Genomic DNA, 27,089 nt, shown 5'->3' on the forward strand with positions numbered 1-27,089 from the left:
GATATCCGCGTGCTTTGATGTCTGAGTAGCTCAGAAGATTTGAGCGTTGGTTCACTGCAAGGCAAAGCGGGTGCGTGTTCGATTCCAGCCTTCCGCTGCGGCTTTAAGCCATGGGATTTGTCGGGTATACCCGAAGAAAAGTACGACTCCCTCCCCCCCCCCCCCCCTTTTCTTCCGGTCTTAAAACTGGACGCCGTTATATCTGTAAAAAACATATGAGTACGGCGCTACACATTAATCAAGTCAAAATAGATACTCTTGTTGGTTGGGTGAAAAATAATGAACACCAGCTTGCACGATTGTGTTGATGGATATATGAATTACATTATACGGTTGTCACCCATGTCGTGTTGTTGTTAAGGCAATTCAACTAGGCAGGCCTATACAGAGAACATTTGCACTGTGATAACTGCAGGTCAGCCAAACTACGTAAAGGCGTATGTTGCGACATAGGTAGATCAGTGTTTACGTATATTGTTGGCCCGCATCCCTAATGCCTTATAACTTTGACGGTAAATAGGTACAGTCGAGTCCCACATCTTATCTCAGAAGGTACGGGAAACTAATTTAAGGGCTCACGTCTTGCAACAGCGGCTATAATTAGCTGTGCAAATAAACACAGACGGTTAAATTTACCTGCTCACCTTAATAACCTTGCTAAAAATAAATCCTGAGAAGTCCTGATGAAATACTTGAACGTCTTATGTTAAATGAGTTAATTCTGGAGGCAAAGGTGTAGTCTTTCAACAGCCTTTGGTTTAATATTTAGTCAGAGCTCGCACTCGCCCTCTATTGTAAACAGATGCATACTCGCGAGTTCCTGACTGACTGGTTTGGCTGTACAGGACTATATAAACCTGTAACCCACCCGAGCAAGTGAAGGTTTTTTTTGTCACCTGCCATTAAGGCTAAACAACCATCCAGTCACTGGATTGCAGCTGGAAATGCAGTTGTCAAGTGTTGGGAAGAAAATCGAGTTTGATGTAATAAACAAAGACGCACAATACATCAAGTATATCGTGCATCGTTGATTCGAGAGCCAGGCTAACTAGTCCTGCAAGATATTACATGGCACTATAGAGGTAGCGAGATTATGTTAATTAGCTCGCCCTGTATTAGAAAAGGTCAAGGTAGCGAGATGTCTTCTATCGGCTTCCATATGGAATCGTTTCCAAAGGTGCATGTATAAGGGCACATTGTTTACACAAGAAATAAAACGTGTCCATGTAAAATAAAGCGGGATGCGACGGCCATTTACCACTTGATTGCACTTGATTGGATTATGGGCATAAACCACGTGGTTCCGTGGCTTCAATTGGTTATGGAGATAAGCTACGACGCTCAATGACTTAAGCAGGTTATGTGTACGGCTTATGATAATTAACAGACTCGTATATAATTGCACCAAATTAACTTACCTTGTCTGGAGAAGGTAATTTATGTTGCTTGCACGGGATCATATTTAATGGGGTATTATCACATACAGTTTGTGTTTTACAATTATATACATAAGCGCTTCTGTGGCCTATTAAGGGTTAGGGCGCCTGTTTCGAAGTCGGGAGATCCGGGATCAAACCCCTGTCGAATCATACCGAACACTTTAATAATGGTATAATTGTTCCTGTCTTCCTTGGGGCTCTGCACTTAAGAGTTAGAACAAGGTTGACCCAGTGTCAGTATAATGTGACTGGGTGGGGTGCCATGTCTGCTGTATATATATACACACTCAGTGACTACTCATCGTCAACTGACTCCAGAATTGTTACATGTACATATGACGTTAAACCTCAAACATACATATATACGAAGACACATATACCCAAATGCATATGCCAAACGCTGGGATGCTCTAATAAACTGAACAAGAATGCGACCGGTTCTTAAATGCTTTGATTTTCAACCTGCTCCAGAAAATAGGATGTTTGCTCCATGGCAATGGATAAAAAAAAGAATACACCTAAAATATAATTGCAGAATATCCTCATGTGGTATAGAACTTACTGGTACAGAGTATATAGAAAAAATACCCTACATGTTAACCATGTCTGATAAATGCCTGTACTTTAAATACGTTAAGGCAAGGAACACTATGCAATAACTTACCTGCTGGAGATGGAAACGTGAATCTGATAGGAAGTGATGGCGGAACATATACAAGAATATATATGCCAGGAAGTGCCATTACATTACTCGAGTCATGGAACTTCCGTTTGTATTACGATGCGTTATTCATACGAAGGGACATTCTTTCACACGAACGTAACCAGCAACAAAAGATACAGTCAACAATGTTTCTTTCCGCAAAAAGTCAATGTGCGACACATGTCAAAATATTGCGATGACTTTCAACCTGAAGCCTGTATAATTATTATTATTATTGATGTGACCTTTGCATTCGTCTTTTGCAAACTCACGCAGACAACCAACATTATAGTATATACATATATAATACTGCATGCTGACAGATAAGGCGTTAACCAAAAGTCCACTAACCCTTTAACAATTTACAGTTGTAGGGTGCAAGTTCAAATCCACATCTCGTCGCTTTGGCTGCGGCTAGGTTTTTTTTTAACAAATTAGGCACATGCAGCTCATTGGTGCGGCTCTATATTCGGTTCCCCATCCTCAAACAATGAAATAAATAAATAAATAATAAGTGAAGGTCGCATGTATGATGTTTAGTATCGTACCCCCTATGTCGGAACATGCCTCCTTGGTAGCTCTAGATTGATGTTGTTGTTGTTCGTCCTATTGCAGAAAGTGTAGGTCTTGTTTTTGATCGTGGGGCGCATTCTGGGAATAGTAAGCTACACTGTTCGCCTCTCATCGGCCTTTTTATTTCTTTACTTGTTCAAACTGCCAGTGCTGGGTGGCGGTGTCACGTCATCATGTGAAGCTTATAATTTTCCTTCATTCGTCAAAACGCAGTCCCAGACAACATATCTGGATGATTGAACATATTGCCCACAGGCGTTAAGGTAAACAATTTTTAAAACGACTTTGCCGAAGTTTTTTGACTGATTAATCACAAAGCAGAGTGTATATGTAGAGGTTATCCTCGAGAAATGGTCATGCTTCGATGAATACGCGTGGAGGAACCAATAAAAACTTCTCTCGCCTATATAACTGTTGATGAATCACAGGACCTGATGATTTCACACAGAGGAACATTTAAATAATCCATGTAGGGGGAAACACAACGGGGAGGTTGAGTCATATTTACTCCACACATACAGAGTAGGGTCATAAAGTATAAGGGTATAAAATGTGACATCTGCATAATATCGATATTTAGGTAAATAAGATCAAACATACACAATTTATATTTAAATATGAATTGTGTATATCCAAGTCGTCAGCAACAGCGTTGCATATTTTTTTTATTCTGCACAAGATTTAAACTAAATTCCAGTCCTTTTCTGATATATGACCGAAAATACCATAGAGAAATGTATCTACATGCCTTATCAACTAATTAATTAGTACTGTTTAGTAAAAAGCACAATAGCCAGCGGCACAAGTTGAAAAGTCACCATTAGACCCACGTGGGCAAGTGCTTCGACATCTGGGGACCAAATTTCTCTGCGCATTTGTTCGACAGCAAATTGCCTTATTTAATCACAAAAAACATGGTCCGACATACATATATTCACATGTAGGTTTCATATACACTTAGCTGGCAAATTGCCCAAATTATGGTTTAATATGATAGCACAGTTATCCCCAGAAAGATACATCCTTACGTGTCACAGTTTGTTGTATGAAAACAAATGGCATAGGAGTAATACTGATATACACAGTAATGTACGACTCGAATGGCAGAAACTGTCAGGTGCACCTGCCATTTTCAGGGCTGCCACCTTGACAGCAAGGTTTCGTATGCAAACATGCTAACCGACACAACCTAATTACCGCTTTTCCTAATATGCCCTTGACATCGGATCAGCATGCGATCACTATGCTGTTCACCAGGTTATGTAATAAATGTAATCAGAAAACAATCTTGTAATACTCCTCACAGTGGTTGTTTCAACGACTGCATTTTTTTCTTCACGGCTCAGATTTCGACAGCAAAGATTTTCAGACACATTTGCAAATTCCTCTCACTGCATGCAGACTTCAGCAAACACGATTTTAGTACACATTACATACTCCTTACAGTGGATGCGTAGTCCACACTACTATCTCTGTCCACATGTTTATCGCGGGATGTTACTATGTTTCTGTGCAAGTAAATTTAGCAACATTAGACACTGACCTGTCACACCGTTCCCACAAAGGTATTTAATATTTACGTCGATTGACGCATTAATGGGTTAAATTCCGGGAGAAATATGGGTGCTTGAGGAATCCCGGTCTACAAAGTCACAGTAAAGCCAGCGATGGCTGGATTCGAACGCATGACGACTGGGGCTCATAAACACCATGCAGCTTTGGCTCCGAATGTCACACGGGTATGTAGGTACATATACTCAACTAACTGTACTTGCTAGTAGTATCAGTATACATAGTAGTAAACATTTTACATATGCATTCAGTTGCTTGGGACTGCACACTGCTGCACCCAGTAACCTGAAGGACTATTACACATAACACATTAGTCGAGATTTAAGGGTTACTTATATAGGTCCACGTGGGCTTCGTGTCACATGATCGCATTTTTTATTTATACTTGGTGTTTAGTGCTGGGCTCAAGAATTTTACCTTATATAACAGCGATTGGAATCATGGATGGATAAAACAGGAGTGCCCGGAGTAAGCAAGCGAATTTCGCCACCTGCCTGCAGGTTAACCCGCCTGGCTTAAACAAGATCGTTAACTATTTTGATCCCATTCTCTTGCATTGTGGATTTACAGACATGCGCAAAACAAAGTGAGAATGTGTTCAAGTTACACGCTCCTGATACCAACTTTTAACCTCGCTTTGTGTGTATATGAACAGTCAAAACAATAACACGACATATAGTAATGTCAATATTTTTTAGGGCTGTGTATATTGTTTGTGATATTTAGAACCTATGTACGTTTCTGTGTAAATCGTGCCATCAGACTATCATGCACCGATTGCGCACATCCTCTATGTAAGCAACAGTCAGTTATACTGCGCATGTCTCAAAGCCTGCATGGGAAAAAAATATGTCAAAAGCCGTGTTCAAGCTGCCATCCTTTTAAAAAGGGGCGCATAAGTATGCATAATGCTAGATCCATGTACTGCGGCATGTCATGCAGTCTGCAAACACAGGCCACACGATCTGGAATCCAGAAAACATGGCCTGTCACTCTCATAATTAAATATACAAGCAGCATTGAACTTCGGTCAACTCTTTTTATCTAGCACACTAATTAATATTTCATTACAGCATAACTCCTCATCACTAATTACCATATGATTTTATAACAGATCACCTTTGACCGTAGAGCAGAGGCTGGTGACTGAGATGCACATAGTGGTTATCAATTATCTAGCTTATACCAAGGTACACATTCCACCCATAGCTCTGCACGTGCTAACAGTCATTTCTCTGTTGCAGACATAATTCGCATACTTTCTGGCAAGTTCATCATATCTTCGTAGAGTCTTTGCAGATATTATATACCGAGTAAGAACCGAGACCAGCCGAGGTACAGTCTCAGTTCTGCATTCATGCATGCCGTTGTCGTAATGCATTTTCATTGTCGGTTGGTAAAACATATGTCGTAAGTCTTACCAGCCGCCATGCAATAAAGTATAGGCAGTATATACGTGTAGTTATTATACGTATCTCCGGAGCTTCGTGCTTACTTATTGTTCCTGACTTTTGATGCGACTTATGACCTTTGGTGAAATTGGGGTCAGAGGGCCCATTCCTTAGATACCACTCGAAACGTAACGTACAAAGTGCATTTACCATGAATCTCCGCTGTGTCTTTGGACGCTATTCAAAACTGCGTGCTTTAACTAGATATGTTTTATTATTATAAATATACATTTGTGTAACATTTCACTTACCTTAAGCTGCAGTACAAACCAAGAGAGCAGAATTTTACAGCGGTCAAAAACCCAAGTGTCGCATGCAGTGATCCTGCTCTTTAACCATCTGATCCGGCCAGCCTCTTATGTGCTTGGAATAGTGTACATAATATCCATATCACATGTTGAGATAGAGGGTGGCCTCTGTGGCCGAGGTGGTTATAGAGGGCCAACGCGGCACAATGACCCAGAAGCCTCTCACCAATGCGGTCGCTGTGAGTTCAAGTCCAGCTCACGCTGGTTTCCTCTCCGGACGTGTGTGGAAACGTCTGCCAGCAATCTGCAGATGCCCAGTTTCCATCCAGCATAATGATGGCCACCATCGTGTAACTGAAATATTCTTGAATATGGCATAAAACACCAATCAAATAAATATATTAAATAATTACTGTGATAAAGTATTATACACATTCAGACCACATATTATTTTCCACGCATCACACCTTATACTGACATTATATACGGATATCGAGGCCTCCGCAAAGGTTAGTGTGCTAACCTTATATGCCTACGCATGCACTCTGAGAGAGGCATCACATTGTCAGATCAGCCTCCTAGTATTTATAAAGCTGTGGTTTGAGTCAAGGACTTATAGTGAGATTTCTCTGACAACATTCCGTTATAGAACATATATTTGTCTATGTATGTGACCTTCGGTTAGCACTTTCAGACTCCGTGTTAAGGCCCTGATGGCAAAGACAGAAGACATCTGGCCTGCGTAAAAACGCCCAAGGATACAATTACGTCTGAAGTGAAGTTCGAACCACTATAGTTTTTTAAATAATGTACGCCCTTCAGTTTTAGTAATATATCCGTCCGAAAAAATGCATGTGTATTGAACAGTTTTATGTAGGCCTAATGTAGACCAAAGTACTATGTATTTCACTGAAGATGTTCATAAGTTGTTTGTGTTTTTTGTGTTTTGTTTTTTGTTTGTGTTTTTGTTTTGTTTTATGAGGTTTTTTTCTTTGTTATAAGCCTAACTATAACATTTTAGGTGCCAAACCTAAAGAAGAGCGTTGGATTTTCTAAACCTCTTTAGGACGGAGACATGCTTGAGTGTCAACCCATTCATTATATGCACGCAGTCTAATTTTATGCCCCTTTTCACAACCTGCGAATCAAGTGTGAAGAGTTCGTAGATTTCCTTGTATTCTTTTTTAAATCTGCTCTGTGACAAGTGTTGTTAAATGTCTGTGTTCACCCAACAAAATGCATGCAGTCTAAAATTCTACCATATTACATGCAACATAATTTTGTCTTATCATGCCTATGTTAGTATATATAGTTTTAGGCTATCCGATGTGAATAGATGAGAAAAAGCAATTGATGTTAGTCACTTTAACGCTGGCTGTGACAAAGCAAAACTTATGTAAATACATTATACAGCAGTTTTGTTATTCGGGATAGTTCATGGAAGTAACCAGGAAAAGAATCAACTTCATTGACAAAAATAAACATTCAAACTTAAGCTCAGAATTATTATCACGAGCTTTCCGAAGAATTCACATCCAAGTATCTCTACGAGGACATATGACAGCTGGGTAGATACCAACACAGAGTATGAGTCAGTAAATATACATGAATGATAAACCTACCCTAAAGTGACAGGCTTATATTAAGAAATTCCAAGTATGTCATTTTCCCAGCATCTGTATGCTGCATTTCAAATCACTACACGCATCGCTCTGTGCGTTCATCATATTACCTCATAACCTATCGTCCTTTGTGTATTGCTATATACGTGGTGAAGCAAATATTCACCGACAACCTTATCGTTCCGGAGCGTTTACTAGTCGAGCTGGCGAATGGCTTTCGTAGAAAATCAACCAGCTCATCAACTATGCAAGGCGCTATAGTCGTGGGTTCAATTTCAGCTCTCGCTATGTAGTTCGGGCGCCGCGTTAGTATTAAGTAAGGAGGCTTTGTCATTTATGCCTGGTGAGGTGAAGTGGTTTCCCCCGGGTTTCACTCTCTGGTTTCCTCAATACATAAACCTGAACGTGGCCATGTATGATAAATGAAATATTTTTTTAGTCTGGCGAAAAACACCAATGACTCAACCTATATATAAGGACAAGCCTTTGCCGATTAAAAAAGCAGAAATTGTAGCAGTTCATAGTTATTATCTACATTTTGGAGGAATGAATGAATGAATAATTATGGCTTAACGCCACATTGGTAATATTTCAGCCATATCGTGGCTAGAACATATAACCGAATCGGCGTGTGACATAGACCGTGACATTTGACTTGCGGTAACCTCGCGTGACATAGTAGGCTGTATTTAAAGTTGCTGTGTTACGCGTGCACCGCCATTACGTAACATTATACTCACGCAACCACCCATCTCCTTACGTCCTTAAAGAAGAGTTGCGTGCGGAATGATTTCCTTAATCGTCCGCTGAAGGCACCAGTTCAAATACCGCATGATGGCCAAAGTTAACAAAAAAGAAAAGACCCACCAGCTCATCTGACGGCTGGCAAACAACAGTTGAAATAGTAGAAGGAAAGACTGCACGTTTATGTGTATCACCGTTCAGAGAAGGCGTACCAAATTATTCCTCGAAGACATTTCTATATAGTTCTATATAAGTTAAAAAAAAAAGCAGCTTTACAGTCAAACGATAAATAAAATGAAAGGGTAAGATTTTGCAAGTGTTAATTGACATGAAGTTACATGTTATGTCTTCATATACGTAATCTCCGTTTTATGGTGTTTTGTTTGTGTTACTGAGAGTGGTCTAGAGGTTAAATGCACTGGTCTTTCAATGTCTGTGGAAAAAATGACGCGCAATCCCGGCAAAGGACAGCGGGTTTAATTTGTGGATTCACCCGTCGACTGCTGGTGACAATAAGTAGTCGACTAAGCAGATTTGTTTATTAGCACAATCAAACGTTCCTTTGAAGACCACCTTTCTTCCACCAATATGATGCGCATATCTGTACGTCACATGCGGAAAAGTTTGTTGGTAATTTGCAAAAGTCTGCTGCTCACGTGCGCCGGCATCCTGTTTCCCACGAAGCGAAACTGAGCGCCATCGTATCAGTAAAAAAATTTTGAGTATGGCGTTACACAGTCAGAAAAATAAATAGCTATAACGTTAAAAGGAACTCCAACCAGTCCTGATCTTAATACAATCAAATATATAATTGTGCGTTTGTGACAAGGAGCAAGTCTTGCTCACGTCTAATAAACTATCTGACCCAAACTTTTGCAGGTTAAAGCCTTATTTAAAACTCCGCGTACATTATCTATATTGTGCTAATTTTTATGCTTGCATATGGTAACCCCTGACTTTTTATTGATATCTTCTCTCGACCCACCCCCTGCTCCACATCCTCACCCACCTCAACATCTATCCCCGGCGGACTTACAGATCGATTCATCCTTGGTCAAGGCTGGTCTATCGACATCGGTCGTGAACCTGAATATAATGATTGGACGTTTCCACTCCGTCACAGGCTGACAAAACTTGCGCAAGCGTGATCTAGAGGCCACTGGCCATTTTCGCATTCTCCTACACTACAAACAAAGCAAGCTTTGCAGAGAAAGAAGATGTTTTAGGTGAAGAAGAACTCGGATACAATAGTCAAACTGGTGTGCGGTGTACACACATATAGGCCCTGTGTTGCGTGTTTGTCCGGTACATAACACATACATAAGACACATAATTTTGTAACAGTTTTAATGTTTGTATTTAAGGGGATTGCGAGGAATACATATTTAAATCACGCACATGCATGTAGCGACAGGCATGGTGTACATATTAGAATCTGTACGGGCTCATATTGTCCACACGGCATTCCCCGGCAGATGGGCTCCTAATCACCGCTGACAGTGAGCAAGGTATACAGACCTATATATACTCTGTTTTTTGTGTAACCAGACACAACAAAAGCGTCGTGACTATAGTATAGAATACACCCTTCTACGCATGAATAGCCATGTGCTACACGGACGTCCCATGTCGAAAAACAGGCTGCAACACATACCCCCCATCCCCCACCCCCTTCGCACGCACACACACCTTTCCTCTTCCTCCACCCTCCTAGACACACCCTTTGGGGTGGTATTCCGTAGTGGGCCTACACACATCGCAGAAAACTAATTTAATTGGACTCGAATTGCCTTTTAAAGATGCTTTACGTGTTGTATCAGTGGTACGCTTACGTATATGGGCACTACGTAGCCTGTATGCGAATGCAGATTAAAAAAAAAAGTTCAAATATTAAAGGCCTGCTGCATCGGTGTTGTGCCACGGTATGACATTCGCCCTCTGGCGAACTCGCACGACAGCTAAAGAAAGATTTGACGCATATTTTAAGCAGAAAATAATATTACAAGCTTATGCACAAAGTAAATAAAGAGAAATGAATAATTTGTGCTCTAGGAACAAAGAGATTATCGTGTTGTACGTCAATCTATATCGACCCTGTACATATATGTACTTTATCTTACATTTTTATGAGCTTATATGAATAAAAGATGTCATATTAAAACCTCCATGTACACGTACAGGCCTGCTCAGACATAGAACTGCGCATTTTCTACATCAAAACGTCAGTCTAATAAATTCAAATGCAATGCCAGAGCCAATTTCTTAAGGGAGGTTCCGGTGTGTAGGCCACAAGATCGTGTACATTTCCTGAATACCAGCATGATAAGTACAACTCTCCACACCACGCCGATGTTCTGACTTCGTGCCCTGGGCTTTGTCCATCGATAGGGCAGATCCAGCACCACACCCAATCCCCACTCAGCAAACCGACGAGCCCACATTCTATAGCCAATCAAGGATCACAGGTCTCCCACGTGGCTGACTGGGCTATTTCGGGAACATATATATAAGGGTTTGTCAACACCAGCAAACACGAACCACGTGTTGCGTAGGCTAATCTGATGGTGTATTGAAAGAGGCGAGGAAGTGAAAGCACGATTCGAAGATCATGACTAATGTTCATTACAGATGCACGAGGATGACATAAATATATCTGTAACTACATCCTTTTATCCATGGTGTGTCGTACATGGGTTAATCATAACTATACGTACAGTATACAAACAAACGTTATTTCATCGACGTTTTGACATCTACCGGAAGTCGATAGAGTCATCTTCGAGCGATATGGACACGCCTATATAACCACATTTTCTGCATGTGTATCCAGTTAATTACATAAATTTAATTACCATAAATTATTACACACGGACCCATCTAATACTGAAGTCGTCATGACGAGAATTGTACTATTTTGCACAGGTTTCCATAAAAAAATTTCAACGCTGATATGAAAAATAAAATATAGGTTTTGTACATGTACTTGTCATGCCAAAGGCTGACGATCTATTCCTATAGATATATATTGCATTTGGCACCATCTACATGCGTATGTGCTACATGTGTTATATAAGAACATAAGGAAACAATCCGTCCAGTATAGAGTTGATCTGACCTACACATAAACAGAACGATGGTGGCAAGGGACAATTCGATTGAAAATTATAAGAAACAATTTAAAGACTTTTAGACTTGTATAATTTATAGGATTTGAGACTATCCGCAGAGCACCATGTTTATGTTATGTATAGACAACGACAAAATGATTTATTCTGTTTTGCTTCATCTGCTGCAGTTTTGATGTTGTTATATGGAAACCACTTTCATGTATGTCCGGAAACGTGTCTCCGAACTTCCATCATGATGTAGAATTGTTTCCGTATTTGGACATAAAACTGTTGAAAGTGAAACACAACAAAATAAAAAAGACGTTGGTTGACCTGTAAGCAGTGGTGCTTACCTTTGGTTTGTCGTGAGAGCGGCATAAAATACAAGTCAAATAAATAAACATATAAAGTTTGTTTATCGCTATGGTATTCTTACATTCACCATATATATGTAATGAATGGAAAAACTTGTTTTTGTGTGTAAAGACGATAAATGGCGGTGATTGTAAACACTCACGCACCCCCCCCCCCTAAAAACCGACAAAAAAGCAACTCTAGTATCATCGATATCAAAACCATGCCGACAACGTACAATGTGGTTCTCGCCACCTATAGATCGTCTCTGACCACTGAGGTCGCAGGTTCGAACCTCTGTCTCGTTTAGTTCATCTATGTTAGTTGCTCTTTCAAGTATACACCAGGCAATGGGCTCTCCTTTAGTCTCACCTCACCGTTTCCTCCTCCTGACCACCTGCTAAAAGTGAAATAATCTTGAGTATGACGTTGAACAGTTAAGTACAGGCCTATCATAACAATGCTCATAAAATATGTATAGTTACAAAAGAATTCTGGATCAATATATTAATCAAGTAAACAAATAAATGACGTCAGTGACATCTGTAGACGATTAGTGCATGTCAGTTGTAAAAATTCAACATCAATAATTTACTACATACTATATTAGTAGCGGCTCAGATGCGGTGCAATAGTTCTATTTCTTGATGGGAATGTTTGACCTGACGTATCAGTCACATGGACTCCGAATCTGGTGCAATACTAGTTAAATGTGGACGTATCACAAATAGCCGCTCGGTCATGCTATGAATCGTGGCCTAGTTTTAAACTCCTCGTGTCGCGGCTGTATTCCCACACGTCAGCCACATGACACACCTGTATATTCTTAGGTCCCAAGTGCTGACGTTTGCATCATTCACACAAACAGTTTTTGCAAATTGTGTTTGTTATCACTACCAAGGCAACAACAAAGCGCATGGCATCACCTCCTCGATATAAAGCGATGTTGAATTCGTGATTTGCATCTCTTTACAGCCATTCACGTAACTGTGACGATGTTCATAATTGTAGAACTGCAAAGCGTTAAGTAGCACGCCCTTTCTTGCACCCGTGGACCGCGCAAAAGGCCTTCTAAATCAATACCTTAATTAAAGCATGTTACAAAGAAACATTTAGCACGAATTCATATACATGTTCAAAGATGCGTGGTGTAAGCATATATGAAATTAGGCTGGTAGTGAAGATGGAACAATTACGTGTGCCCGCATGATTAATTTCGAGAATCTGTACGCTGTTATAATTTTTTTTATCCATAGCCCACGTTGCCTGCAGGTCGATTAGTACTGGGTGCTAAGTAAATACAATACAATTTAAATGTACGCAGACCTCTGTTTCTTGTGCTACGAGCTCAGCGCGAGTTCGAATCAGGCTTCACGTTTGGTTTTACGAATCTGAAACATCTTCACAATCTTAAATTCTGAAAAGCGTTAATTTCTTAAAGGTTGCCCCGCTAGTACTGTTAGTAGAGCGTCTGCTTTGGGAGCGGCATATCCAGGGTCAAACCTAAGATCTTAAAAAAGGAAGCTGTAGCTTCCTCGCTTGGCGTTCAGCATAGAAGGGATAGTGCAACTACTGATTGACCCGTATCAGTATAATGACTCGGGCGGGGCGACTTACTTGCCTTCGTTAAGTCGTCTTAGTGAAGCAGCACTAGATAAAAGAGCGGTGTAAATCCGCCCTGCAACAAGGAGGCACATTACATGCATTCTAAGGATTCCTTCGTCGTCATATGACCGAAAACTTGATAAGTACGATGTAATACCCCAAGCACTCACTCACTCACCCACTCAAAAAAAATAGCTAGCATTTGGCCACCTGGCTATCCAGCCCAGTGGGGACGTCTGTCTATGTTTGCCTAATGGTTCTTTCTTCACAAACAGCATGGTTGTTGAGAGTTCATTCAGATTCTCTCCAACGTTCTTCACAACTTTTGTGATCACTTGACATGTCATGTCAAATAAAATACATCAGATTTACCATATTTTGCAACTTCAAAATATGCTGAAACACCATTTTAAATGATTGGATTTGATGATGTTCCCTTGTCATTTCACTACTACATGTATAAGAAATGTTATCTTGCTCCTCTCTTTATACCTTGCTATCATTTGCTTTTAGTACATGCACCATTTATGTTTTTTACACAGAGGCAAGTTATTCAGTTATCAAAGCTTTTGATATTCATCCATGGTATTTGCTAAACATATACTAAAAACACTTATTATCAGCATGATGGCGGGAGATTTGTCAACAAATTTAAGAAATTACATTTCATTTTCGCTCCAAAATTTCAGTTGGAATATAGCGATCATTTAAATATCTCCAGAGGACACAGATTACAGAGAGAGAAACTGGTATGTAGTGCAGGTCAGACAAATTGGGTATCCAGAAAAGTAAATTTCCTTTTTCAATACTGCCATTTTTGACAAAATGTAGAAAGTGACATTAAGTCAAAAATGAGAATTTTAAAAACTTCTCACGGTATGAAACAGATAATTGTTGTTTTTTTTTTGCGCACATTCCAATAGCGGTATAGCAGAGATCCATTGTTAATGTTCAGGGAGGGATGTAAGAAATAGTGTTTTTTTGTCAAAACAGTCTGAAAACTGATATTTATAGTACAATTTTGTCTAAAATTAATGGATTTGCATTTGAAATAATTTCAAAGGCAGTATTTGGACATTCACAAATGTTAACGCAAACATATCCTCTGCACACGTAGTCTTGAAAGCATGTAATTTTTATCACGAATTAGTTAACTCCCACACCAGTTCCATGGCATCTCTCTTGGGGGCTTCAGGAGCTTTCTTTTATTCTGTGCTTTTAATATTATTTGGCTTATCTTGAAAAAAATATTAAATATGTAGCTTAATAAATAACATTGTCTTTGTTATCTAGCATGGCGTCATGGCTTCATTGGCTAAATATGTAACTGGATGTTTGACTTTGAAGTGAAGTCAAATACATGGTTACCTAGTAAGCTGACTTTAGAAAGATAACTGGATATAATATAAGAGCCATCACAGCATACTTCACACCTTGACAACACCCACTTTTTCCACGCACAGATGTCAAAATGAGCATTCACACTACATTTCGTCTCCATATCATGTTAACACCCTTTTAACGCACTGAATACACCTTTAAACAGTGGATCAAAAAAAGGTCCTTTAGTAAATTTCCAACCTTTCAGCACCATTAAAACTAAGTTTATAAGCTGTGCATACAAATATTCGCCACCCACACACTAGTGTATCGCCTTCGCTGACAGAGTGAGTGCGGCATACAGCAGCAAGTGCTTTTGCCAATAACTGTACCAGCGCAGTAATCGTTTTGTTACTTATGTGATGAAGACAACCACCACGTCTTGAAGGACTCGTCCCAATACTCCTTACAGCGCACGCCCCGCTTTCTGCGTTTACTTTTCTTCACTATACAATGACTTGCAAATTTTGTACAGAAATTTTGAACAACGCCAAGGAAACGGGTCGAGGTGATGAGACATGAAAGGATGTCAACAAAGAAGAAAGAAAGAAAGAAAACATCCAGTGTGCCAAACTTTATGTGTACTAATACTTGATACAAATGCATTTCCGTTACCTAAAATATGCATTATTCTAGCGGACATCTGATATAATTTCATTGATGAGTGCTAATTATAGGTTCGCGAAAGGACATTAGTAGTGATGTATAGCCTAATAACAAACCCACCTACGTCGTACACGGTCCAAAAATCAAACTTGGTCTGGTGGTGGCAGTGGTGTAAAGTGAGTGTAGACATTGGGATATGCGCTGTGTAACAAGTATGGACTCGTCATATTTCATACATGTTACAGCCCATGCGCTGCAGTCTCTATTATTACGCTCACTGTATATCACTACCATCACAAGACAAGTTTAATCTTTGGAGCCCGTGCAACACACAATGGTTTGTTTATTATAAATTTGCTAGCGATGGCGAAGATGAAAAGCAAGATCAGAGTGTGGTGCACGCGCTGTCGGTAGAAGTAGAAGTAGTGGTCACTCAACTCACGCTCAGTGGCGATTACCATTGTTTCTTTGAGCAACATGTGTTTTAATACGAGAGGTATTCCATTATGGTCAGCATGTGTCTAAAGACATCTGAGCTCCAAGGGTGCATGTGTGCATGGAGGGTTAAATCTACTTTAATTCAGTGGATTATAGTAGGTTATAGATGATTAAAACAGTCACATAACACACCCTACTAAGAATAGGTTTGCATTAATAATTCATTCCATGGAATCTGTACAAGGTCTAAACTATGGGGCTGATACTTCACAATCGGCCCTCACCTGTCAAATGGCAGTATAGCTTTATAAAGGGTTGCTCCTCGAATGGGGGTTGGGGACCTGGGGCTGAGTGCGGTGGGTGTGGGTGGCACGTGGGTCTAGCATGTACCCACGCGACACTAGCATCAACATCTGCCAGTCAATTACTGGTTTAAAACTTATCAGACTGCCCATCTTTTGTTAACGACGCGTCGGGCGAGCGCGTGTGAAATCCCGTTACCCGGATACCCAATATTCCCGGGGTATCGAATTTAGCTTTATGCAAATTAAGTCTCCGTCTACTGGGTATGCCAAAGGGCACGTACGGGTGAGTACCCGGACTGTTGCTATGAGAACATTCTTCTTTGTTACCACGACCATAATGCATATCCACAGTTACAACTATGCAAACTTAAGAAAAAAAAATCATCTTTTGTTCAGTCAATTCTTTGCATATTTATTGTTGGACAGTCAAATAGAAACGGCTTCCCTGCCTCGATAATGTCTTTTTTCTCCAATATTAGAAATAATCTTTCATTTCCTGCGTAGCCTCGCTTCCACAAAGCTATCATGGTCAAAGTAGACTAAATCTATCATATTGTAACACAGTGTAAGAGACATAATGTTGCCTTGGTACTGTAGTTACATACCACACTTTGTAGGAGATTATAATTACCTATGTGTATAACTGAGCCCTAGACGTAGGCCCTATATTGTTTTTGTGGCGGGGGTGGGGGTGGGTGTAGGGGGTGTGCGGGTGAGGGGGGGGGGGGCGAGTGGCGGGTGGGTGGGTGGATATTTGGTGAAAACTTCCAGCCTCTGATAATAAAACCACATCACAGAAAGATCGATTAACCTGGCACTAACCATGTTATACTTGTAACTCCTTTACATATGACATGAAAGGATCGATCAGATATTCTATCATCGATTGAACCGATCCATCAGTGCTGGTTTTAGATATGTCAGTCTCCTGGCACACTCAAATTAGCATATATAACGGGCTATAGTGGTAATACCAGCTGGTTATAAAAGCTATTGAAGTGCCGCACGTGCACGGATGAATCTGCGGATTAGCACCCTGGGATAATCATGGAGCTATAAAGAGATGGGATAACGGGCCGTTTTATTTTTACAGCGGTCACTAATAAATGCAATCAAGACTTTTGAAGTCCAACTGATATTCAATTGTTCAATACATTTAAAATAGATTAGAGCTCTTCTGCAATTGCTAATTGATATTGCTGTTCTATAAAAAGACGGGAATTCTTAGAATATTGACCATCATCACATGCCGGTCAACCACACTGTTCGTCGTTGAACTGATGTCAGATTTGCAGTTTGTTATAAAGGTATACACTAGTGACTGGTAAGGTGCACGTGCAGGATTTTTGTGTCAATTTCAGTTTAAAAGAGTAACGCAAACACATCTCTTCTGAACGCACCTCATGGAATACGCAATAATCTGACGCCTCGCTTTTTCATCACTCGGTGTTTATTTACTGTTATTTACTCTCGGATAAAGACGACCTCCAGATGGCTGACGGTCTGAAGTTTCTAACTGTATACACCCTATAATATACAGTTATCAATGGAGCAAGAGCGAGTGTTTCAGGAGTAACAAACAGATCGTGACTTGTTCAGTCTGCTTTCTTTGTTGATCGAATGTCAGATGACTAGAATGAATGAATGTAAGTAAAAAGTATATACCCGATATTTTCTTCAGCGCTGTATAATGACATAGAAGGAGCAGGTGATGGGGAACGGACAAGTCTGCGCAAAAAGTGTCAAACGCGTGGAGCGGGGAGGGAATGAAGGTGTGTTGTGTGTGTGGGGTGGGGGTGGGGGACTATAGGTCACAATTAAGTGACAGCTGGTCTGTTTAACCTGCTAAGGAGTCTATGTTGTTGTCGTCGCCAAGCACAAGAGTAAAGCAGATTAACAGTTTTGCCATAGAAAAAAAGGCGCACCTTTTCATTTTTCAGACCCGCGCGAACATCAAGCATGGCGACTGGGTAGGGATGGGGATATATTAACTGCAAAACACCGCCTTGGGCGATGTATTTTTAAAATAACTTACACACAAAGAAGACCGGTGGCTGTCAGCTATAGCGGTCTCAGACAGACTCTCTCTCTTTATGTCCCGTGGGTTTATAGATTGCTCAGGGAACGAACAAAAGCGAGCGCGCGACCTCCTGAACATCCCCACCTGTCAAAATGACCGTATATGGGTAGACTGCACTGGTCAGCGGGGCCGGAGTTTGACCGGTAGTCTGTGGTCATTCAACTGTAACGGATGACCTTCGAAATGTCAATTATGAGCTGTTGTTGTCGGGTCAGTACAAAGGGATTAGCATATTTAGACCATAGGGGTTACTTGTACGTTCACACCCTAAAAATACCAAAATGACTGCCCGCAGAGTTAAAGCAATAAGTTCAGGGGTTGTTCCAGAACGGACCTGGGATGAGCAGCTGGAAGTAAGCGAACCGTGATAAAGATGACCTTTATATCGTGAGATACATGTGCATATACACTTGTGAAATGGTCCAGTGAAAGGACTAACCAATGGGACTATTCGTTTACATCGCATTATTTCAAACACAACATGCACCGTTACGTAATATCCCTATACAGGGCTGTCAAATCGGTTACATGAAGTCAGCAAACACAGGCCAAATTTACCGACAGGCATATCTTCTATACCACGATGGAGTCCCTGGATGCACTGTATTTATAGTACACTCCTTGCCTGCACCCGTACGTAACCCTCAGCCCTCTTTCATCTTCGCAATCAGAGGTGGATCACGCTCATAGCAAAGATTTAGTCTCCTTTATCGAGATAGTCTCCCCAAACTCGCCGTTTTTTTCTTTAGACAAACAAAGCCACTTGGATTGTCCGACACAATGGGCCACTTCAATCATTCTTATCAGTGGTGCATGCGCCTTGAACAAATTTTGTGAGTTTTTTTTCCGCTAAAGTAGTACTAAACGTTTTTTCCCACATTATACGCAGGGAATTAGGTCTCTCTGTTGAAATTAGAAACTTTGAGATACTATCGAGAAGAAAAAATGTAAGCCTCCAAGCAGATGTATATAGATGTAATGGCGGCCATCAAATATGCAGTTTCACTCAAGTATTTAATTTATCAGTCAATGCCTCGAACAAAGTAATTTATCAGTCTACAACATTAATAAATTTCTTCCTTGCATCGTAAATGTAACAGCAATCACAATGATCGGTTGATTGATCGATTCATTATAACTTTACGCCACATCTTCGATCCCATAAGTGGCAGCCCAAAGCTAAACTGGATGTTCCTATATATATATATATATATATATATATATATATATATATATATATATATATATACGAGTGAACCCACATCTCGAGCGTTCATGGTTAGGGCACAATCTTGAAGTATAGTTCAAAAGTATGAGGTTGTGTTATACATGCGTTTATGCTTATTATGCTGCAGTCTATGTGTACTTTTATTTTTATATCTACGCGATCAACGACTCATATCAAGGGTATGGGGTCAGGCACGCTAGGTAAATTCTCCTCACCAGGGGATCTTTCTCTCTCTATATATATATTGTTGTTGTTCGTTTCAATTGATATGTACATGCATGTTAGAAAGACAAAAAAGGAGGACAGCGACATTAAAGAAGAAATGAACATCTATTGCTGGTTGATCATATCTCCCACGCTGTTTTTTTAGTATGGCAGCTGCATGTACATTACCCATGGTGAGAAAATCTACAAAGTGGTATGACAACGACAGCTGTCAAGGTCAACCGGCTCGTTAGACAAGACCTTTGTTCATGGTCTGGAAAATCCAGTCTAAACCTGCGTGATGCGCCCATTAGGTGCCCAGTTAGCTTACATATATGTTCTTGTCAAACGCGACGCTCATTGTGTTTATAAAGCCTTTGCATAATTTACTCGTTTTAATTCCCCCAATACATAAGCTTAGCATAGAGCAAAGGGGTAGCAATATGCATCATGTCTTTGAAAATAACAAATAATACTGAAATACGTGAACTATGCCATAATGTGACATATTGTATCCCAGATGCCTCTTATCAGCTTGTTCGATGTGTCAGTATGAAATTGTATTATATACTGCGTAATTATATCGTCTGCGTGAGAATTAAAATGCCATAAGGCCGTTGCATATCGTTTGGTTAGCCACCCCAGCATAGTGACCCAGGAAACGCTGACTAATTCGATCTCTGCATGCGAGTTCTTGTCCAGCTCACGCTGGCATTCTTTTCGATGATACGTGAGAAGGTTTTTCAACAGCCTGTGGATGGTCGTGGGTTTCCACCCGACACTGTCCGGTTTTCTCCCACCATACTGCTGGCCGATGTCGTTACAAGTGAACTTTATTTGAGAACGGCATAAAACTCCAATATAAAAATTAAATAAACACCATTTTCCAACGTCTGCAGTTAATTAACATGACTTATTTATTGCTTTTGTATTTTACACCAAGATCAAGAATATTTCACTTAAATGCGACTGCGCCTATGGTCAAGGGTTGAGGAGACCCCCGGGTTTCCACCTCTAGCCTCGCCAGACTAATACTTAACTAAAATCCTCAGCTGAAAATGAACGGCGGCAGGATTTGAACCCACGACCTCATTGATCAAGGGCCTGTTAACTTGTAACAGTGTCTCCTTCATCTGCTTGATATATGAAATACATGTACCTATAACATACTGGCAATTCTTTGTGAACTATGTGTAAATAGTCTGTACGTTAAACCCAGGCCTGTATGTATATGCATGTATTATTCTTATGATACAGATCTAAATGTATTTTGGGGTGGGGACTCCGTGGCAGAGGTAATTAGGGTGCCAGTGCAGCGTAATGACCTCTGAACCTCTCACCAATGCGTTCGCCGTGTGTTCAAGTCCAGCTCATATTGGCCTTCCCTCCGGCTGTACGTGGAAAGGTCTTCCAGCAACCTGTGGATGGTCGTAAGTTCCCCCGGGTTCTGCCCGCTACCTCCCACCATACTGCTGGCAGCCGTCGAATAAGTGAATAAGTGGTGGGGTGGTCGTTAAATACTGGTTATACATACTGGTGTTTAATCCACGGACATACCACCACGTGTGACATTTCATACGGTGCATGTCTTACACCGCAACTGATAATATTAACACGGATTGCATAAAGCATTTGTCTAGGTTGTTGTTTTCCTATGTCAAATGCTCATACGGCAAACTCAATGTAGTTACCATGCTGCGTGTAATTATTCGTATATACATTGCATGCAATACTACGTCCACATGGGTGACATGGCAATCGGTAATGTTTGTTTTATGTATATGTGCAAAGTACAAATATGCCGTGAATCTGCACGGTTCCGATTTGGTGCCAAAGTCAGCTTGCATGGTGTTAATTGATATATAGAACAACGTACTTCGTTACTTTAAGCTTAGAGGTAGAATATTCTACGCTCATGTTTTAAACGAACTCACTTACTGTAGGTTTGTCCATGCTATTAGCAGCTTTAAGGTCCAAAAGTAACACATCGCGTGGCGCCTTGGCAACTGCCATATCGACACTTTCATAACAAACCTTCTGGCAGTCTCGCTCTCGCAATACATGTCTCTTACCGGCTTTAACCATCAGAAGAATACGTCATGTCAAAATCCACAGCGGAAAAAAATACTCTGTCATAATTTCGTCTACACATCTAAGTGCATAAATGAAATTAATTGGAAGAGCAATAATCAGTGCTGTGCTAGGACAGTCAAGAACAGGAACGTTTGACTCCATGCATGAACTATACATTGTATGGAAGATCGTAGAATTAGCACATGTAGACGAAGTGTTGGTTCATTGAAGCTGTCAGGCTTATTGGTCAGTGATGTTTCACAGGGTTTATGAGGTATACCAAACCTGTCTAGGTGGTTTTCAATATCAATATCAGCAAGCAACACCATATTTGTCGGAATTCCTTTTACGCTTTAGGCTCAGTTAATTCATTTTTCCCTAACAATGACCGAATCTGTTAAATGTGTGATCGCATATGACTGGATAGAGCAATCTGACGTCAGTCTCTCATCCGCTTGGTGGGGTGCAGTGTTACTTTGACAAACTGCACCGATGAATCAACGCCATTGTGATACATCGAACTAACTTTTTCTTACAGAAAAAAAAACATTCATAGGGGCTTAATAGATAAAGTGTTAAAATATTCACGGCTGTAACTTATGAGTAAACTCAATAAACACAACAACAATTAATGTTCAATTCATATTTATTTGTAATATCACAAAAGGCCTTGCACAAGGTGTTGCATGGCAATAAGTTAAAAAATAAATAAAATAAATATACAGTGTTTATGTATTAAGTTACTTCCACAAAATAAATACAACGTGAGATGGAAAATTCATTAAATTATGTTTCCTGTATAAATGCATTATGCTGATTTCAGGCACAGCCTGTTAAGACATTTCAAAAGCCGTTTGTAAACTGAGACAAAATATGTTTTCTTCTCAACAAATCAATGAGCCCGTTTCTGAAGCCAAATGATGAAGAATAAATAAATTAATGTCAAATAAATTAACAGTACATTTGCAGCTCAAAATTAAGACAAAAAGTAAAACAAAATGAACAATGTTACAGAGTCATAATATTGCTTATTCAGATTTGACCATACAGCAGTTCAAAAACTATTCAATTCCTCACGGACATGGTAAAGAGTTATGAACAGAGTTGTCAGAAATTCTAAAAAATAGCATATTAAAACTGCATAATGTTCAGGTTAATGCTATCAACAACATTAACATCAACTGCCATTATTTCAGGCTTCGCTGTCGTTCGCTACAAAATATATTACTGCTTTCCAGATGTTACAGATGTTCCACTAAATAATGGATCATGCAGCACTTACAGGCTAAATTGCATATGGCTAGTTATTTCTTAATTAGACATAACCCAATGTTATGTACATATTTTTTTGCATATGATTCTTAGCTGAACAGCACATCAAGCTGTAGGGACTAGACGGACACCCAGATTTGGATGATGTACAGTTCTGGTGTGTTATTTCCTCAGCAGGAGGAGACATGTGTCTGTCATTAATGGATATCGACATCTGATATCTCAGGCCTTGGTCTCGTGTTGTGCCTCATCTGGTAATGGTGTTGTGCCTTATCTCATAATGGTGAGATAAAACTGTGCAAGATCTGTTGTTCCAGTGGTCAAGAGTGGACTGGTCTGCTTGACCATCAGTCATCACTGAACAGCACTGCTTCTGGTAAGCACTTCCACTGACCAGTCCAGTTTGGTATGGAGGATTTGGGAACCAGACAGATCGGTATCCACACCCCAAAGACACTCATTGGGTCAGCAGTCAAGGCCTCGAGGCTTTGGTCAGTTGGGCTCGGACATGCCCCTAGCCACTGGCTGGTTACCTCAGGCTGGACACATTTCCCAGGTTTAAGATGCACTCTGAAAAAATGATCAATGAAATCATAAATATACAGTTGCATTTTAACCGCAGTCCGGCAGAGCACATTTACATGTATGTTCATACATATAGAAAACAGCCATTGTTTTTTTTATATATCTGTGACCTGTGATATTTGAACTGATAATAAATGCCTGGAAATATTTGCAACTTAAATAGAATATGCATCAATGACAGCTGATTGTGGTCTTCTGACCCAGTGAAGCAGTGCAGAGGAACAAATTTAACTTTCCTTTGCTTCTAATTTTGTCTTTTTTACTGCAGGCAATCCGGGGATGTTTTAGATCGCTAGAGATAGACCATGCAGGCCTCAATCAGGGCACCCTGCCAGCCTGATAAAACACAGCAATCACAATCACTTTCATTCTCTTATCCATAAGTGTAAAACTATTTGATCGAGATGATAAAACTACACACCTGAGAAGTTTGATTAAGAATCCAAGGGCTAAAATAAGGCTTCAGACTGGTATGTCAATGATTGGACATGGAAAGACATCGCTGCACATCAGGTTGTTGTAGTATTCAGTCAGGCATTTCTCCGATTCACTGAGCTCTTCATTTTCCTGTGAATAATAACAATTAAATATACTTTAGAGATTGAGCCATGGAAATTCTTTCCTTAAAATATACACTGAATATTTTCTAAAGCAATACAACAAACTATTTATAAATGATAATGGTTTTTCATAATTCTAACACACATAAATATTTGTAAACCATACGATTTTTATTTACCTTTATCAAAACGCAGCTGAAGTCGAGACTGGTTCGTCCTGCCGCCAAATCATTGTCATTCTTTAATTCACTGGTGTCGACAAGCAAAGCACCCAATTTCTTTGAGCAATCAACCTGAGAAAACAACAGTAGAAGAACAATTAGTCTTGCGGAGACCCCAAGCAAATCGTATCATATTGTGACAGTCTGTTTTAATTGACACGTGTCATTCTTTTGCCGAGTGCTGAGTGTCGCCATGTCAGTTTCAAACCGGTCTATAACCAAAGTCGTGAAACAACCAAAAAGGCATTCGAAAGTATAGGAGAAAGTATTGAAAAAATGCTAACATAGGCAAATACAAGGAAGTCATCGACTCAGTATTAAGAGTTCTTTGAAATGAAAAACATGCGTCTTCCTGGTACTAGCTATTCTCAACGCTGTGACCCGGATAAATCTGGTGTAGCTGGAAAACAGCTGTACCCTAGATTTTAGATTAGCCAATCACAGCGCCGCAAGGAACGAGCCCTCGGCTCTAATTCAGTCTGCCCCCATATTTAAAAATAAGATGTGTTTACAGATCGTGATAAAATCGATTCTATCATTTCTGTGAAGCAGCACTAAACTGAATTTATTGACAGAAAATTCTGCTGACGTGTGAACTACATGCATAAACGCCAAACGTGCACGCTTACCTTCAACAGCCGAATTTCATTCTCCCAGCAAAACGCCTCGATCAGTGTGTGTTTTATGTGTACCGTCACATCTTCGGAGTTTGTTTCCACCGGCAACAGGCACAACAATATGTTCTCGTCTCCGCTGTAAACACAAAATATAAAGTGACAATTATTTTTTTAAAATATCTATTAGCTAATTTAACTAAAACAAAATCAAAATTAATAATAAAAAAAAAAATCAATTGTTCCTGGAAAATCAGTTTAACTAAAAGGCATAATAAAAATCAAGTGATACAGGCATTTAATGAGTCATTCTATGGAGTTTATTGCGCTTGTTTCACAATACTGAATTACGAAATATAATTTTTTCGAAGAACCTACCTTTCTAACAACTTCGCACATTCAAAAAGTCCGTGGACAACTCTTCCGTCACCTCTGGCTTGAGACAATGTCTCTTTCACTGCAGCTCCGATGCTCATTTTGGTACTGGAAAAACAAGGAGAATCTTATGTGAACATACTGCCAAATGCTTTTTGCTTGGGTGGGGTGAGGTGCTATGAGCTGGTCTGGTGAGTTTGCTTGTCCAGGAATCCCGATGACTAAATCCCCACCAGCGTGAGTCAGTACTAAATCTAAAGCTCTGACTCCGCTAGGGTGGTTTCCCCAACACTAGCTGAGTCACGAGTGACGAGCGAGTCGGGGGTTCACCGATTCGATCGCCCAGTGTTATGACAACGTATCTGGGTCAGTCAGCAAACAGCCTTAGCTCGCGTGTACCCCGCCGTACCAGCCTCTACTATGTAGCGCAGATATATACTGGCTTACACTGTTTATACAGAAACCAATCAACATATGTCTAATGATGTACTTAAAAAAATTACATAATAATGACCAATCCCTATCCTTGGGAGTCGAATTCTAATCAGACCCTTGTTGTGCTTAGAGGCAGCTACCAGTGTTCAGCAACGTGACATCGTTTGAAGGTTATAGGTACATGTAGATGCCAGACAGCACGTTTGCGAGACTTCACAATTACACACAAACACTAATTTCTTGGATGCAAAAAGTATGCCAATAGACAATGCGTGCTAATAAGGTCGATATATAACACACACCTCTTAACGTATTCGATAGTGCCAAGTAAATTAAGTGTGCTAAAATTGCAAAAATGATTGGATTATAAGAGAGATTTTGTGTCAGTGAGGTAAAACTATTGCGGAAATCCCATGCACGTCAAGTGACAACCACGAGGGCTTAGATCTACTGACTTAGATGTCAGTATCTCGTGACCTCGTTCCACGTCAAAATCTGGAACGTTTAGATATGATCAAGGCTAGGTACAAGCATAGATATTTTCCACAAAATACTAAATCTGTGTAGAATTCGAAAGAAGAAAATTAATATATGTGGCTTAGCCTACGATTTTCTACAGTAATACGATTTAAAGTATGGCTGTTCCCTTGTCTTCACGATAGCTGCATGTTAGACGTTCTGATGCAAGCTTCTCTTTGTTCAGCCTTCATAGACAGCATTCAACGTCTATCGTTAAAACGGAGATAAATACATGTACTTACTCTTTCTGGCTTTCAATTCCTGCTTGGATCAAATCTGGTAGCGTCATATTCTCAAGGTAAATCCACAAAAATCAAGCAAATCGCTGTAAGATAGTTGTATAAGCTATAGAGGTATATAACCACGTCTGTCTGCTCTTTAGGTCAACACTCACATGTACTGCCGTCGCTTCGTCGACGTGGCTTTTATATCAAGAGGGCATGAACCAGAGGAGCCGCGGATTCTGATTGGCTAACAACTGGGCGAAATCGTGAATATGCATTAGACGGCAAGGTCTTTGTCCACAGCGGGTGAACTCGTCAAAGGTGACACGCTGGAAGGACACATAGCGCAAAGTCAGTGCTTCAACCAGGTGCTCTCTTGTCTTGGGTTGAAATTAAATATAGCAGCTACAACAGAAAATGGTTTCCGAACCATGGTTTGACTCGTTAAGCGCCTTAGTCTTTGTTGTGTATATGTTACAAACATCGTATAGTACAAGGCCTGCTCAAGCTATTTATCAGGTTGCCTCAGCAATGTGTACTGAGTAACCCCTG

General features: G+C 40.2%; 1 protein-coding gene across 1 annotated transcript; it reads right to left on the bottom strand.

The window, feature by feature from the left end:
• Nucleotides 1–22,360: 22,360 nt before the first annotated feature.
• Nucleotides 22,361–26,726, bottom strand: LOC135470490 (growth arrest and DNA damage-inducible protein GADD45 alpha-like). The gene is made up of 6 exons (XM_064749466.1): nucleotides 26,556–26,726; nucleotides 25,363–25,467; nucleotides 25,000–25,123; nucleotides 24,329–24,442; nucleotides 24,011–24,156; nucleotides 22,361–23,574 (listed from the first exon to the last, which is right to left on the bottom strand). The coding sequence occupies exons 1-5, from the start codon at nucleotides 26,600–26,602 to the stop codon at nucleotides 24,052–24,054; spliced, it is 495 nt and encodes a 164-aa protein (XP_064605536.1). The 5' UTR covers nucleotides 26,603–26,726; the 3' UTR covers nucleotides 22,361–23,574; nucleotides 24,011–24,051.
• Between the last annotated feature and the right edge of the window lie 363 nt (nucleotides 26,727–27,089).

Source organism: Liolophura sinensis, chromosome 7, assembly GCF_032854445.1.
Source record: "Liolophura sinensis isolate JHLJ2023 chromosome 7, CUHK_Ljap_v2, whole genome shotgun sequence".
Classification (NCBI taxonomy): domain Eukaryota; kingdom Metazoa; phylum Mollusca; class Polyplacophora; order Chitonida; family Chitonidae; genus Liolophura; species Liolophura sinensis.

What these genes read in the sequence shown, in the direction of transcription:
- LOC135470490 (XM_064749466.1), bottom strand. Translation starts at nt 26,602, where the DNA reads ATGACGCTACCAGATTTGATCCAAGCAGGAATTGAAAGCCAGAAAGA. An exon ending in TGTGCGAAGTTGTTAGAAAG is followed by an intron (nt 25,124 to 25,362) that starts GTAGGTTCTTCG and finishes TTGTGTTTACAG; the next exon opens with CGGAGACGAGAACATATTGT. An exon ending in TCAGCTGCGTTTTGATAAAG is followed by an intron (nt 24,157 to 24,328) that starts GTAAATAAAAAT and finishes TATTATTCACAG; the next exon opens with GAAAATGAAGAGCTCAGTGA.